This window comes from Coenobita brevimanus, chromosome 77, assembly GCF_032717465.1.
Source record: "Coenobita brevimanus isolate Jiangsu-jjx chromosome 77, ASM3271746v2, whole genome shotgun sequence".
Classification (NCBI taxonomy): Eukaryota; Metazoa; Arthropoda; class Malacostraca; order Decapoda; family Coenobitidae; genus Coenobita; species Coenobita brevimanus.
This window is the reverse complement of record NC_137030.1, coordinates 23,656,035-23,671,282: the sequence shown is the minus strand read 5'-3', so window position 1 is coordinate 23,671,282 and position 15,248 is coordinate 23,656,035. Positions and strand designations below refer to the sequence as shown.

General features: G+C 40.4%; 1 protein-coding gene across 1 annotated transcript; it reads right to left on the bottom strand.

Moving 5' to 3' along the window:
* Positions 1-717: 717 nt before the first annotated feature.
* LOC145408513 (peroxidase mlt-7-like) lies at positions 718-14,734 on the bottom strand. The gene is made up of 2 exons (XM_080279244.1): positions 14,648-14,734; positions 718-1,008 (listed from the first exon to the last, which is right to left on the bottom strand). The coding sequence occupies exons 1-2, from the start codon at positions 14,732-14,734 to the stop codon at positions 718-720; spliced, it is 378 nt and encodes a 125-aa protein (XP_080135370.1).
* Positions 14,735-15,248: the final 514 nt, after the last annotated feature.

The window sequence follows — 15,248 nt, the reverse complement described above, 5'->3', positions numbered from 1 at the left end:
CTCCTCAGACTGTTCACGTCACTGTTCCTGTGTCACCTAAAAGATTATGTAACACCTCATTCTTACTGATGCATTTAGCGTATTGCAGCTTGATATCCATTTGTTTGGTATCGATGAAGAAATTGACGATATTATGTAGCCAAGAAGAAATAGCTTAGAACAGGGGTTCTCAACCAGGGGGGAATTTAAGTGTCTCAGGGGGGTAATTGAGGCCAAAGAATGGGACGCTCAAACTGTTTTTATATTCATCTTTTTCTTGCCTCTGAACATTATGTAAATATAATGTGTATCAGTTAGGTCCAATTTTTTTTTTTTCAGTGTATTGTTATTTTTATAATAATTAAGGAATAGTGTGAGAAATATCGGAAGAGAAAATATGCTCTCAGGTCCGTTTCAGTTGTTTCTGTGAGAAAATATGTGTACGTGCGGTCCGGGGCGCATTTCATTTGGGCGATTACGCCCTTCAGCTGGGCGGAAAAAAATTCATTTGGGCGACAGTTACAGTACCTCTTCATCTGGGCGAAAAAAGAAGCTTCATTTTGAAGTACTCGTTACTTCACTTGGGCGAAAACCTTATCGGCACCCTGTCAGTCTTAAATTCCTGTAATCATATTTATCATGACAAGCCACTTGACGAAAATCAAGCTACATTTCATCACCTACACATAAGGAGTATGTATTAAGCGTAGTAAATTGTTAAAAAAATTGATTGTCTCATTAAAAGATGTTAACAAAAATATTGTCTTTCATTTCGCCCACAATGCGACGCGTCTTCTGGAACACTTCCTCGTCAGACCACTGAGGGTTTAGTTGCTGCAGCTCCCTTGCGATGCGGTTGTGTTCCCGTAGCCACAGTGTATGGATGGTGGTGAGGCCTGGCTGCTCGGGGTTGATGGGCAGCATGTTGCCACGAGAAGTTTTCAGGAGACCGTTTCGGCCACGTCTCACAGCTCGCTGTTCCTCAATGGTTGAACCGTACACAGTTGAGCCGTCGATCCAATGTGTCAACTGGTTCAGTTGTTACAAGGAGAACATAGCATAAATGGTGATTCATATGCAAGAGACGTTTCAACTCTTTATGACAAAATTATTGTCTTTCATTGAAATCTATCTATCTATATACCTAGGCTGCTTCCCCCAAGGAAAGGGAGGTAGCCGAGACAGGACGACACACTCTCCATTTACTCATCCATTTAAACACATTCATTCACATCTTAGCCCCAAAGGGGAGAACGAACAGATCCTCACCGCACCACACCGCACAAGGGTCAACTGCGCAATGCAATCAGTGACATCCGCAGCAGGGCCCGACAGCAGAGCTGGTTTACCCCTGCCACATCATAACATACCCATCCCCTTACCCGCACCTGACCTGACTAGCTGAAATATATGTTAAAAATTATTGTCTTTCATTAAAAGATGTGTGTCATGTACCCTTAATTTGCACTTACTCTGTTTACATGTTTGTTATGGCTGAAAAATTGTAGCCAACTGGGCGAATGAACTGAGAGCGAGAAATTTCTTTCGTCTCATACTTGTTGAACTGTTCAGTTAGAATAGTAATCTTCTCTTTATCTTTTTTTCGCATAGGTGCTGTTGCATTAAGTCCTCTGATCTTGATATAGGTGACACTTTGTAGCTTCTTTATAACATCGAGGAAGATAAAGATAGAGGGATGGGAGGAGTAGAACTGTTCGTTGAAGTGCGAGTGAAATGACTCTACTCCATTGTTGGTTCTTCTTTTTTCGGGAGATGGTGTAGCAGCCCACAACAATGGAGGAAACTTAGCCTCCTCCGAAACATAGTTATCAACTATGTAATCAGCAAATTGGGTGCACTGTCTGTCGTCTGGAATATCACACATTACATCCTCAACAAAGCAATCTGATACTTCATTTGAAGATAAAAAGGGAAGCCCGAAATATTTAGTCAGCCATTTTCCAATAACACCACCTTTATATTTATATTCTGCTGTTAGTCCGTTTTTCTGAATATTTCCCCACCATGCTTGGCCAAGGTGAAACTGGCAACATTGTATTTCTGTTCTAGGGAATACAGTTTTGATAACATTTATCATTGCCCGTTCAAAGTCCGTATGAACTGACCTAGGATTCCAGGTCAAGTTTCTGTCTGTGCATATTTCTATAGTTCTGTGCCACAAGTCACCATAGCACTCCTCTGTTTTATTGGGTAGTAGTGCGTAGACCAGTGGTATGTAGTTAACATTCTTACAACCATGAATCGTATAAAGTTGATAGAAGAATTTAGGACAACATCCAAAAAAAATCTTGTATTTCATTGCAAAGACATTCTAGGTTTGTGTAGGTGGAAAATATGGCCATACCTTACTCCTCATCATTTACAAGTAAAAAGTTTTCCTCCCTGTTTGTTTTCACTTCATTTTCTGCAAGATACATAAACACATCATGACGACTCTTAGGTAGGACCGGGAACTGTTTCCTTCGCTCTCTGTACAGTGCAAGGGAAATGTTTCTCAAGTCTTTTGGTTCAAGCTGACTATCATTAAAATTGATAAGTTCTTTTCTAATCACTTTTGAAGGCCTTGCGCTTATGTCAGAATCTGCACACCTTTTAACTTGCACTCTCAGCTGTTGTGCTTCCATTTTCTTACTGTCACTTTCATGGTTATGCTCAGTCATAGCTTTTATTATTGTAACACTGTCATCAGTCCTAATTCGAGCTTTACATCTGGTTTAGTTGCTTGTACACCTCCATGCAATGTCACCATTTTCAATATCACATCAACTCGATACGAGAATCCGTCAAATATTAAACTTCTTTTTTTTCTGTTGGTTTCTGAGATGGTGCCTTGCATGGTCCTGGTAACAAGGTAACGAGGAGTGAAGGCTCTTTCCGCACTCCTCGCGCCGTTGAGTGAGAACCGAATAGCTGCGCGGCCACCTACGTAGCCTCCGTGATTCAAAACTAATCCGAAACGTACTTCACCTCCATACGTAACGAAGCACTTATGCCGTTCTTGTCTTAATCTGATTTCGCCCAAATGATGATTACTATTTCACGGAGTTCCTGATTTGTTGTCGCCCAAATGATAAAACAAACAGTCGCCCAAATGTTGGAGTAACAAATCGAATATTTCGCCCAAATGAAATGCGCCCGCGGTCCGAGGTGGAGGAGACTTGTCTTATTTCATGTCTAATTCCTGTGTGTTCGTCCTGTCAGCTTGTTTTGTTTGCCTAAGTTGGGGATAAGGGGAAGGAACTAGCAAAACCTCTCAAATCAAGGGGAATTTCATCTCGACTAAAAAACATGCAATTATTTTTACATATTTTATAAACTGAAACCCTGAGAGAGAGAGAGAGAGAGAGTCGTCATATTCCTGTACCGTCAGGTTTTCGGTTTGGACGTGTACAAACTAGTAACGCTGTTGGCCCTAAGGCCTCGGTAGATACTGTCACTCGCATTACTTAATGCGTATTGTTCAGGTAAGCACCTTATGAGGAAGACAGTCTTGGAAAGGGGGGATTGACATTCTGCCATATCATGGAAGGGGTGAATTGGGCGAAAAAGGTTGAGAATCACTGGCTCAGAACATCACCGGTGTGGGATGTGCCCGAGCGAGTAAGGCTGTATTCTGGTCCTTTTGGGCCAAATTTGGCTTATATTTATAACTGATAAAACCGAAAAGCAACTTTCATGACGATTTCATAAAGGTCCGGCATGCTATGAGTGGCCTAACAACTGAGGAAACACACACACACACACACACACACACACACACACACAACTATAGAGCCTTGTTCTTGCTTAGCTGAAAAGCTTTTGACGTTTTTCGGCTACTGTTGGTTCTGTGAGTGGAAAATCTGGCACACCTTAAAAGGAGTTTTCATGGCGATTTCAAAATGATGGCATGCCAAGATTACTTCACCAGCTGAGGAAAGAAAGGTTTGGTCCTAGACAAGGAAGAAAACTATAATTTTTTTTCACGCCAAATATCGGCTAAGTGTATTGCTACTGTTGGTTTTGGTCGTTCGAACAATAATAAACCTTAAGATGTTATCCTACAATATGAGAGAGAGAGAGAGAGAGAGAGAGAGAGAGAGAGAGAGAATAGGAGGAGAGAGAAAAAAAAAAAAACGCGACAGAATAAGTCCCCCAGTCCCGGTCCTGCTGTTGCTGATGAAAAATAATGTTCCAATATTATATTGAATGAATACATGGCTTGGTTAAAATATCAATCTTTAAGTCTTCAGTCAGTTCAAATATACATTACTATTGACATTCGTTAACATAGCATTTTGTTCAGAAGGATTAATTTATTTGGTTAATTTCCAATGCTTATGAGCATTTTGATATTTAGTTGTGGACACTGAAGCTTGGCAACATGTTATTGCATGTTAGGGTTTTTGGAACGTGGGGCTTGGCGGCTTTGTATAAATACTTAAAGCAATAATACCAGTCACTATTCTGTGAACGTCAGAATCATAAGCTTGCCTCTTCTAGTAGGTAAAATATTATGAGTCATGTGCAATTAAATCACTCGTTAGTATGCCATCAAGGGTCAGTCTAGTTTTATAATTACCAAGCAAGTGGTTTACTGAATTGCCTATATGACTGACATTTATATAATGTGCTCTGAGGATTGTTTTATTTATTTATTTATTTTTGTGGGAGCAAATTGTCAACAACCTAATATATTTAGTTTTGACATGACGTCCTCTTAAATTCAATCGTGCTCTCATACAATTTTGCTCACTTTTTTTTTTTTTTTTTTTTTTTTTGTTCAATAGAAGGGTCAGATACATCATCACTAACGTGGCCAGTACAAGAGGTCACCCCGAAGCGAATAATCTAGAGGCACGGATAATAAACAGATAAAAGACGTCTTATGATTTAATAGTATGATAGCTCGGTCTAATTTCAAGGATATTCAGTTAGGGTCCACTCAGTCTGTAGCATCTACTGTATCTTCAGCTAGGCAACAAGAAATTAAGGACAACAGGAAACATGTAAAGTTACTTTTAAAAGTCACTGCATTGCTGGGAAGGCAAGGCCTGTCTTTTCGTGGACATAATGAGGGTGGTGATACATGAAATTCAGGAAATTTTTAGAAATTCTTCACCTAATTGCCGAATCAAATCCCTCTGGAAAACAAAAGTTAGATTGATGATATGGCCATTACACAAGTCCTCAGCAGTCAGCACCAGAATGAGTTGATACCAGTTGCTGGAAGACTTATCAAGGACACAATCTGTGCTGAAGCACAAGAGGCCAAGTACTTTTCAGTTATGGTTGATGGAACGAAAGACTTGTCAAAAAAAAACAAAAAACAGATGGTTATTCCTGTGCGGTACTTTAGTGAGGGTATTGTGAAGGAACGTGTCATTGGAACCTATCACATGGAAAAGGTTAATGCTGCAAGTTTAGGTGATTTTATATATAATAAGATAGAACAATCTGATTTAATTTGGTCTGTGTGCCTCAGTGTTATGATGGTGGTAGTGTAATGAGTGGATGCTTTAGTGGGGTTCAAGCAAGACTATGGGATAAAATTCCCCAAGCAGTGTACATACATTGCCATGCACAAAGGCCGAATTTAGTACTGGGCGACTGCATAAAGAATACCAGTGGCCTCTCTTCATTTTGTTTTAGTTATTAACACACTTTACACATTTATTACTAACAGTAACACAAGGAAGCAACTTTTCAAAGAGGCACAGAAAGCAGAAGATCTTCAGGTTTTGACACTACAAAAGACCTGCTATAATTAGATGGTCTTACTCTTATGGGTCAGTATCAAAGATTAAGCTTCGCTATGGACGTTTGCTATCAGTGCTTCATACAGTTTCAGAGGGTTCTGATTCAGAAGCTGCGGCAGAAGCAAATGGATCGTACAAAAAGTTAGTCTCTCAGGTTCGTAATGGATTTACATTTTACTGAACAAGTCCTTTTACATATTATTGAACAAGTCCTTAGAGTTACCAATAGTTTATCAGATCAGCTTCAAGCAAGGAAGCCTTACTATCTGAAGCTTGCTCTCTCATACAGTCAACTATTAAAGAATTACAGGTCTTGAGAACTGACGAGGCTTTCTCTGATATTTTTGACAGAGCTAAAGATTTTGCTTCACTATATGAGACTGATATCAACTTGGAAAATTCATATCAGCTGAGTACACCTAAGAGAATTCAGAAGCTATCATCAAGACTAAAGAGCTTCTTAACTGATTCAGCGCTAGGGAGAAATGAGGTGAATACTTGTATTGCTTCAAAGACTGAAATCAAAAGAACCTATTTTGATGTATTAGACAGATTTCTCTCAGAGCTTAATATTCACTTCACACAAAATATGCCCCTAATAGAAGCAATGAATGCACTTGATTGCAATTCCAGAGACTTTCTAGAATATGAGAAACTTTCTGTTTTAGTACAGTCTTACAAAGATATATACATAGATGAAATTCTTCTACTTTCCCAGATATCTGTTGAAAATATATATATATATATATATATATATATATATATATATATATATATATATATATATATATATATATATAAGTAAGACTGACAAGCCAAAGAATCTGAATTATACGATGAACTCAAACTATTAGAGTGTGCTTATTCAGAAATAGTGAAAATTTTCAAAATTCTTATCACCCTTCCATTAACTACTGCAAGCAATGAACGGCTTTTTTCAGTACTTTGTCAAGAGATATCTAAGAAACTTAAGTGACTTGCTACATATGGCCTCAGAAAAGGAACTTATTAAAAATCTTAACTTTGACACCCTGGTTGATAACTTTGCAAAGCAAAGATCACGGAGATATCCACTGTTGCAGTAGTTTATTCACTTTTCAATGCAATAAATATATAGTTTAGTTTTCATTTTCCTTTAATGAAATCTGAAATTAATATACTATTCTTAACTAAGCCTCTTCCAAATATAAAAGCCATCATTTTATTTCTCCCACCTCTTAGCGCAGAGCTTACTTTTTCACATTATTTTGTATAGTTCATGGTATTTTGGGGGGTGGTAAGCTAAAAACTTTTCCATTTTTAATTCAGTTACAAGTTTACAACTTTTCATTGTCAGTTTTATATTAATTATCTTTTCATTAATCTATAAGAATGAAGTCAGTTGAAGCTTTCACCAGTACAAGTATTTTAATTGCTGTTCGGTGTATTATCCAAGTTCATTAACATATAATGCAATGATATGTACTTTACCATGCACTTTTAATTACATATTCCACTTCACACAGAAATACTGCCAATGCTAGAATATCCGTTTGTGTGTGCGTCAGGAAGTAATTGGTTAATAATTATATACAGTATACATAGTTGTTTACTGCTTTAATTCTCTAAATATAGCATTACATGTGGCTTCAAAATGCTCGCTCACCACCCCACCCATGTGGGGAGGTGGGAGTAGGGGGGCCTCCTAAATAGCCTATGCCCTCCCCCCAAGGAAAGTTGAAATAACGCCCCCGGTCTGGCATGATCTGTTCTGGGTTCGATCGAAGTTCGTCCAGGACGTGACTGATATCCCCGGGGGACGCATGTATGAGTTGGATCTTCGTCCCACATCCTGGAAACATAGAAAATTGATAGAAATTTGATCATTCAATTTTCTATATCTGAATCTCATACAATGAAATTTATTCATAAAAAAAATGAATAACTCAGGTTTCTATGTCATCAAACAGAATATTCGCATTCGCATTAGTGTTCGCGAATATTGAACATTCATATTTGCATTAGCATTCTTATTCGCTAATGTTGAAAAACATACATTAAGACCATAACTGGTCTATGTTCCCCCCCCCCTCTCTCTCTCTCTCCATATTTATTTTTATAAGTCTTCTATTCCTCTCCTCTCATGTCTGTGTTTCTGCCTGCTTACTGTCTCCCTCTCCATTTCCTTCCCTTCTCTTTCCTTTCTTATCCCTTCGGCATTTCACAAGTTTCCATCTTTGTCGTACTCTCTGTGTTTGCCTTTTTTTTCTCTCTCTCCCTCCTTCCCTCCCTCCTTTCCCCCCCCCCTCTCTCTCTCTCTCTCTCTCTCTCTCTCTCTGTGCCATCTACAGTATTGCTTCCCTCCAACCGCCTTTCTTCTCTTCCAAGTTTCACGAACTGTCCTTCCTTCTTATCGATCTCTCTCTCTGTTTGTCTGTCGGTCTCTATCACTGTTTTTCCCCTGTTTCCTTTACTCCTCCTTACCACATTTCTTCTGTTCTACCTGGCCTTCTCAGTCTTCGTCCATCTCTGTCGCTATTTCCGTCCCTCACTTCCTCAGACTCTCCTGGTCTGTCTATTTCTTTCTACCATTCTCTACATCCGTTTCATTTTCTTCCTGCGTTTCATGAGCTGTCTTTCTAGCTATCATTCTCTCTCTCTCTCTCTCTCTCTCTCTCTCTCTCTCTCTCTCTCTCTCTCTCTCTCTCTCTCTCTCTCTCTCTCTCTCTCTCTCTTTTGCAGCCCATCACTTCCTCCCTGCGCCTGGTTCTCTTCCTATGTGCATTTCACAATCTGTCTTTGTCTTGCCCTCATCTTTACATCCCGGTTGCAACATGGTGTCTCCCATGACTAAATCCGGCCTGCAGATCTGACAGTTCACTCAACCCTCGTATATTGGTATAGGGACACCCTCTTCCCTCTTACCTTTTGTTTCTGTCCTTGTGGTTCTGCCTCTTTTCCATTCGATGTGTGTCTGTGTGTCTCACTTTCTCTGTCCCTCTCTACTTTTATTTTTGCCACTCTCTACTTGATTTTTTCTTTTCTGCCTTTCTCTGTGTACTTTGTAATTTGTTGTCAGTTTTTGTTGCGGTGCGAGCTGTGACTATAAGACATATGTACCGTATGTTACAGTGTGGTAGTTTGAGGCTTGGCAATGTTTTGTATGGCAGTGCGTGGTGTGACAATGTGTGGTGTGGCAGTGTGTGTTGTGGCAGAATGTCATGTGGTTGTGTGAGTTATGGCAGTTTGTTCTGTCGCAGTTTGGGCTATGACAATGTGAGGTGCGTGTGAGATGACTTGTACTGCACAGTGATTGTGATGTCGAACAAAATTAACGACATTCTGTGTCATAAATAAACGAAAGAATCAAAAACTGAAAAAAAAAAAAAAATCATCCTGCTAAACAAAATATAACAAAGAAAACTTAAAATCACGATCCACTGATTTCAAGATACCTGGGCACACTGGGCTTAAATGACTGAAAACCACAGGCACTGAAGAAGACAAACCGAGGAAGATATGTCAGAGTTGACCAGTAGACAATATAAGACTATGATCACCGGTTAAAGCCTGTATCAAAGAGGCGGACGGAAAAAGGGGGAGACTGTGGCTAGACGGGTAATGAGTTCTGGCCATAATGGGAGAGATGTAAAGAGTAGCAAATCAACGTCCAGACTAGTAGCAACAGAAAATTAAGAGAGAGATGCATCATTCCAGTGAAGAAAAAAGCTTATGGGAGCCTGTGAGAGGAAGGGAACTGATGAAAGAAGACATGCTTTATAAATCACCTGTATAAAATCAGTTACTGAGTAGAATTAAAAGAAGCAAGGAGTCGGTACAACACACATAACATCTGTGTGAAGCTGCTTTTCAAGGGGACTAATGTGGTCCTTCAAAGATGGATGACGAGAAAACAGACACCAAGGATACTGACAGATGAAGAACTGAGCTGTGAGTTTTAGAAGGTAAGGTGACAGTTATAATGGAAATATTGGCTAGTTGATAAATGAAGGAATCGATTTTTGTTTCATTTACTCTAACAGAACAAGAAACAAGTAGAAGTTAGGTAAGCCTAAGCCCCTAAACCCCATCCAGTGATTGTTGTGGTGACTTGTGATGGGAAAGTGTAAGGAGGAGACATCACCGCTTCAGTGAACAGGGCGAGATACACAACTCCGAAAGCCACTGATGAAAAAGAGGAAGAGTTGATTAAAGGACAGAACTCTGAGGAAAACTTTTTTTTGGATGACTCCAGATGAATAACAGTGGCCGTCACAACCGCAGCCATAGGACAAACAGAGAAGAAACTTGAAATAAAGACACAGAATGTGGGATGAAAACCATAGGATGGCAGTTTGAAAATTAAAGTTTGTTCCATACTCTGACGAAAGCCTTTGAGATGCTTAGAGTAATAGCAAAAGTTTCACTTGCATCCCGAGAGAAAAAGGATGACCAGGAATCTAAAAATAATGTAAGAAAATTGCCAGTGAAGCGTTCCCTGATAAAATACATGCTTGCTGTCAGAGAAAAAGTGATTATGGCGGAAAGGTACTTCAGAATCGTCCAGTAATCCGTTTAAGCAATAAACGTCAACTTTTCAGTTTTTCTTGCTAATTTCAAACAGTTTAATTAAGCTCTACAGAGACTTTTTGAAGTGAACGGGTTAGGGGTAACCTTCTTCAATAACCTCATTAATAGAGGTGTGAGAGATGTCGTTTTAATTCGAATAAAATTTTGTGGCGGTGTGAAGAAAGATGTGAAATATACATCATCAAACTGATGTGAGGGATAAGGTAGAACGAAAGGCTGTAGAACTGCAAGATATTAAAGCTACTCATGTAGTTGAAAGCTGAGTTCAGTGTTCATTTTAGCAATAGGATAGCACTAGAATATATTATGATGCTCACAGAGAGGTATGGAATAATGCAGCGCCATGGTATCGTAATTTTATGTCAATAAAATACGTGGAATAAGCTGCATATAAATGAAAATCTGGGCTAAGGTTAAGTTTAAAAAAACTATTGTCAAGAAGTCTGCACGAAAACACAGTTCTTGAGAGCGAAAATGAAACCTCTGCATTAAAAGTAGTGCGGTGAATTAGAGAAGAAATTACTTAAAATTGAGACACTATGTCCCGCATGAACTTGTTACATTAATATTTGTGGGAAAAAAAAAAATGGACAAATATTGATGCCAACCGATGCCAAGAAATGCCAATTGCAGCCAGCTTTATTAGACAATGTAAAACTTGCACCCCAGTCTTTACTCCATGCGATAATAGCTCCTAGGGGGAGGGGGAAAGTATCCAACTCTATGAATTACATTAAATAAACGCATTCCCAAAAGTATAATTTCAAGGTTGGGTCCACCTGCTTCACACCTCTCACAGATGCAAGCGACGCTGGAGTAAATTCTGGATACCGTAAAATTTGCATACGTTTTGTGGTAGGTGGGGGCGCTCACCATCCACTCACTCGATGTCGTGCTGCTCTCGGATGTCTACCCTTTCCTCTCTTCCATCCTTCTTGCCTTGCATCCTCTTCTGTCTTTCTTTCCTTCATTCTTTCCTTGTCCTTCTGCCTACGGGTGACTTTACACTCCCTCTTATGTCTTTCTTTCCTTCATTCTTTCTATTTCCTTCTGCCTGTGGGTGACTCTATACTGAGTGACAAGCCAAATGGTTTCCTGTACACCAGGAAACCATTTACTATGCTCGGTGGTAACCATATAACCAAATTTTGGCACCTGGTGGTTTAGTGGGTAATTATTGCGCTCCAGTCGGATTGAGCCGGTGAAGGTTTATATCCAAGGGGTTGTTGGGGTTGATTGCTCATGTAATGCCACTCAGGGATGAGTGAAGCTGGTCACTCTCATCTTAAATGTCGAGACCAAGTGCCTGGCTCCGGGCTCCTGCGCACCTCGTGGGGCAATGTAGGATTGGATGATGGATAGATGGATTTAATTACTTTGGGGAAAACGGGATGTGACACTGGGATGTGAGGTAATTGTGGTTTGACGCTGGAATATGGGGGATATGAATGTGACACTGAAATGCAGGGAAATAAGGTTGTGACACTGGAGCCTGGAAGGATAGGAATGTGACACTGGAATGTGAAGGATGGGAATATGACGCTGGAATGTGGGAGTAAGGATCTAACACTGGTTTGTGGAGGTAAGGATGTGACACTGGAATGTGGAGGTAAGGTTGTGTCCCTGGAATGTGAAAGATTGGAATGAGACTTTGAAATGTGGGGGTAAGGATGTGGCACTGGAATGTGGAGGGTAAAGATGTGACTTGGAGGATGACTCGAGGGGTGAACTAGGATGAGAGAGCATTGGAATTTGAAAGAGTAAAATTTCAGAGATGTCATGGAACTGAAAGACGAATAGAGTGAAGAGATTGAAATTAGAAAAGGTAGTGGGAAAGCAGAAATTTCAAAGTGGAAGAAGATAGGCGATAAGCAGAAAAAGAGACAATTATAAGAAATGGAAGACTGGAGAGGGTAGCAGATTACAGAAGCAGAGATTGAATGTGGAATGGAGAAGGAAGAGTGGGGAGGGAACAGAGAGAAGAAGAGAGGACAAAGACAGGAATAAAGACGAAACAAAAGACAGGGGAAGAAAAAAGGGAATAGGAAGGAAGGAGAAGAATAGGCAAGGTGATTTAGAAGAAAAAGGGAAAGAGGGAAAAGAGGAAGAGTTAAGAGGTTAGAAGGAAGGACAAGAAGAAATCAGTGTACATGACGAGGGGAAATGAGAAGGATGTAACTCGGGAGATATAAAAAATGATGTAGAGTGGTGTGAGCGGTGTGTGTGGTTGTGTCAGTGGTGTGAAAAAGATTTGAGGGATGTGACTCGGCAGGTGTGAATGTAATCTAAAAGACATGTGGCTAGGGGAAGGAGTCTGTGACTGAATGGATGTCAGGTATGTGACACAAGGGATGAGAGGGATGTGACTCAACGATGTTAGTTATGTGACTCAGTGGATGTTCGTTATGTGACTCGAGGGGTGAGGGGTTTGTGATTCGAGAGATGAGAGGCATGTGACACGAAGGATGAGAGGGATGTTTCTCAACGGATGTTGGTTACGTGAATCTGGATGTTAGTTATGTGACTCAAGGGATTAGAAGTATGTGACTCGAGAGATGAGAGATATGTGGTTAGAGGAATGAGAGATACGTGACACGTGGTATGAGAGATATGGCGAGAATGGGAAGGGATGTGATTCTTAGAGAAGAGAGGAATATGGTTCCAGGGAAAATGAGGCCTGTGGCAAGCAGACAGAGGTAACTCAAGTAAATATCATTTACTGCAGCGTGCGGTAAAAGTAAGATCCGCGAGTCATAGCATTCCCTGCAGCTACACGTAACCACAGTCCAAACAAAGCCAACTTGCTCCTTCCTTCACAAACTACAACTTACTGCCGAAACCAAAAAGGGATGTGTTGTTCTCACATCCTATGGCAGTTGATCACGACCAAATAAACAAGCAGAACACGACTGTGCACCCTATTCCACAGCAGGAGACTCAGTGAAACCGAGTGGAAAAATGAATACCAAAGTTAGTCCGAAAATTTTTCTCTGCTGTCCCCGATTGCTATGAAAACGATTTCTCTTAGAACCTCTGTTTGTAAGAAAGTGCTCTTTCTTCGAACCTCTGCCTGGAGAAATGCTGCGTCTTGCCCACTCACAGCAAGATTTTAGTGGGTAAAATTATACCCTTTCATTCATAAGTAGTAAGGAAAAACACGTTCCCCCTCCACCCAAAAAATAGACACTTACTCTTTATATATTCATAAGCGTTACATTAAAACCAAAACAAAAAAAGCACATGCCACCCCTTCAGTCAGAGAGGGCTGATTACGACCAAATCAGAATCATGTGCTTCACCTCCACGCCACCTCCATTCATAATCTGTTAATTATAACGATTACAAAAAAACACATGTTGCCTCTCCATCCCAAAACAACTGATTATAACCAAAACAAAAACATATGGTTCTCCCCCATTCACAACCGGTAAATTACAACCAAAACAAAAGATCCATAAGTTTACCCCTCCATTCACAAGCGAGGGAGAAAACTAAACGCCCCCAGATTCCCGACGTCTTAACAGTTCCATCTCACGTCTTATCCACGATCTCGCTGATGAATCTCAGCCCAGAAAAATAGCTGTGCCGCTCTGATTCCCGTCCATTGAAGCGTGGGTGAAAATTGATAATGAAGTGAGGAAATTAGAGCCTCATATGCCATTCAGGCAGGCGTCTGGGGGTAATTAGGTGAGAGAGTGTAGCAGATTGCATAATTCACTAATTCCTTTACTCCCATTCATTCATTCACTCACTCACACATTCATTCATTCAGGCATGCATTTCTCTCCTAGGTGTTTGTGACCTTCTTGCAGTTCTATTTCTCACTCTATTTTCTCATTTTATATTTTCTCTTCTCTTCTCCTCTCCTTTACCATCCATCCATCTCTCATTCACTCTTCCATTTCTGCCTCTCCATGTCTCTAACCTTCTTACATCCCTGTTTCTCACCTTTCTCTCCTCTTTTCTTCTTCTCCCTTTTCTTCTCCTTTCCTCCCAGTATTTGTCCTTTTCTCAATCTTCTCTCTCTTTTACCTCGCCATTCCTTTCCAGTTCTCCTTTCCTTCCCCCTCTTTTCCCTCTCCCTCCTCCTTTCCTCCCCCTCCCCTCTTCTCCTTTGTCCTTTCCTATTATGTCGTTTGTGACTTTCCTTCATTTCTGTTTCTCACTTCTCTCTCTTCACCTTTCTTCTCTTCTCTCTTCTCTGCTTTACTTTCCCCTCCCTCTCTCATTCAATCCTGCATTCCTACGTCTTGTTAGTCACCTTCTTCCGTCTCTGCTTCCCATTGTCCTATCCTTTCTCTTTTCCTTTCCTTGACCCTTTTTCAGCTCTCTTGCATCACCAGCTCTGTGTTGACCGGGTGATTGCCATTGTCATCTACATAGCTGCCGGGCTTACTCCGCCAGGGTTTGAGTACTAGTGCTGCCATCGGACACCAATCACCTTAGGTGTCCATACACTTTTTCTAGGATGGTAACACCTAGAGGAGGAAATTGTGGAAATCTGGATGATGCAGTGGTCTTGTTTCAAAGGTAGTGGATTAAAATATACTGTCACTAACTCAAAGTCCAAAGTTACATTGATGAGCACCGAGGATAAGTGCCGCGTAGCGTCTGCCCCCACCTATACTGTACACATACCTGTTTCTCATTTTCCTTCTGTCTCCTCCCCTATATTCTCCTCTCCTTTCTTTCTTCTTCATAATTCCTCGATGCTTTCATTGATATCTTCCTTCCTGTGTCTATTATGATAAAGTTTCCATATTTCCATTTCTCTTTTTCTCCCTACTCTCATACCCTTCTTTCATAAATATTTTACACACTTTCCTGTGTGTGTGTGTGCTGACTTTCTTTGTTATCGTATGTCTTCTCTACTTTATTCTCCTTTTACTTTTCCCTTGTCACCTCTCCTCTCGTCTCTCCCTTGTCCTCTGATATACCCCA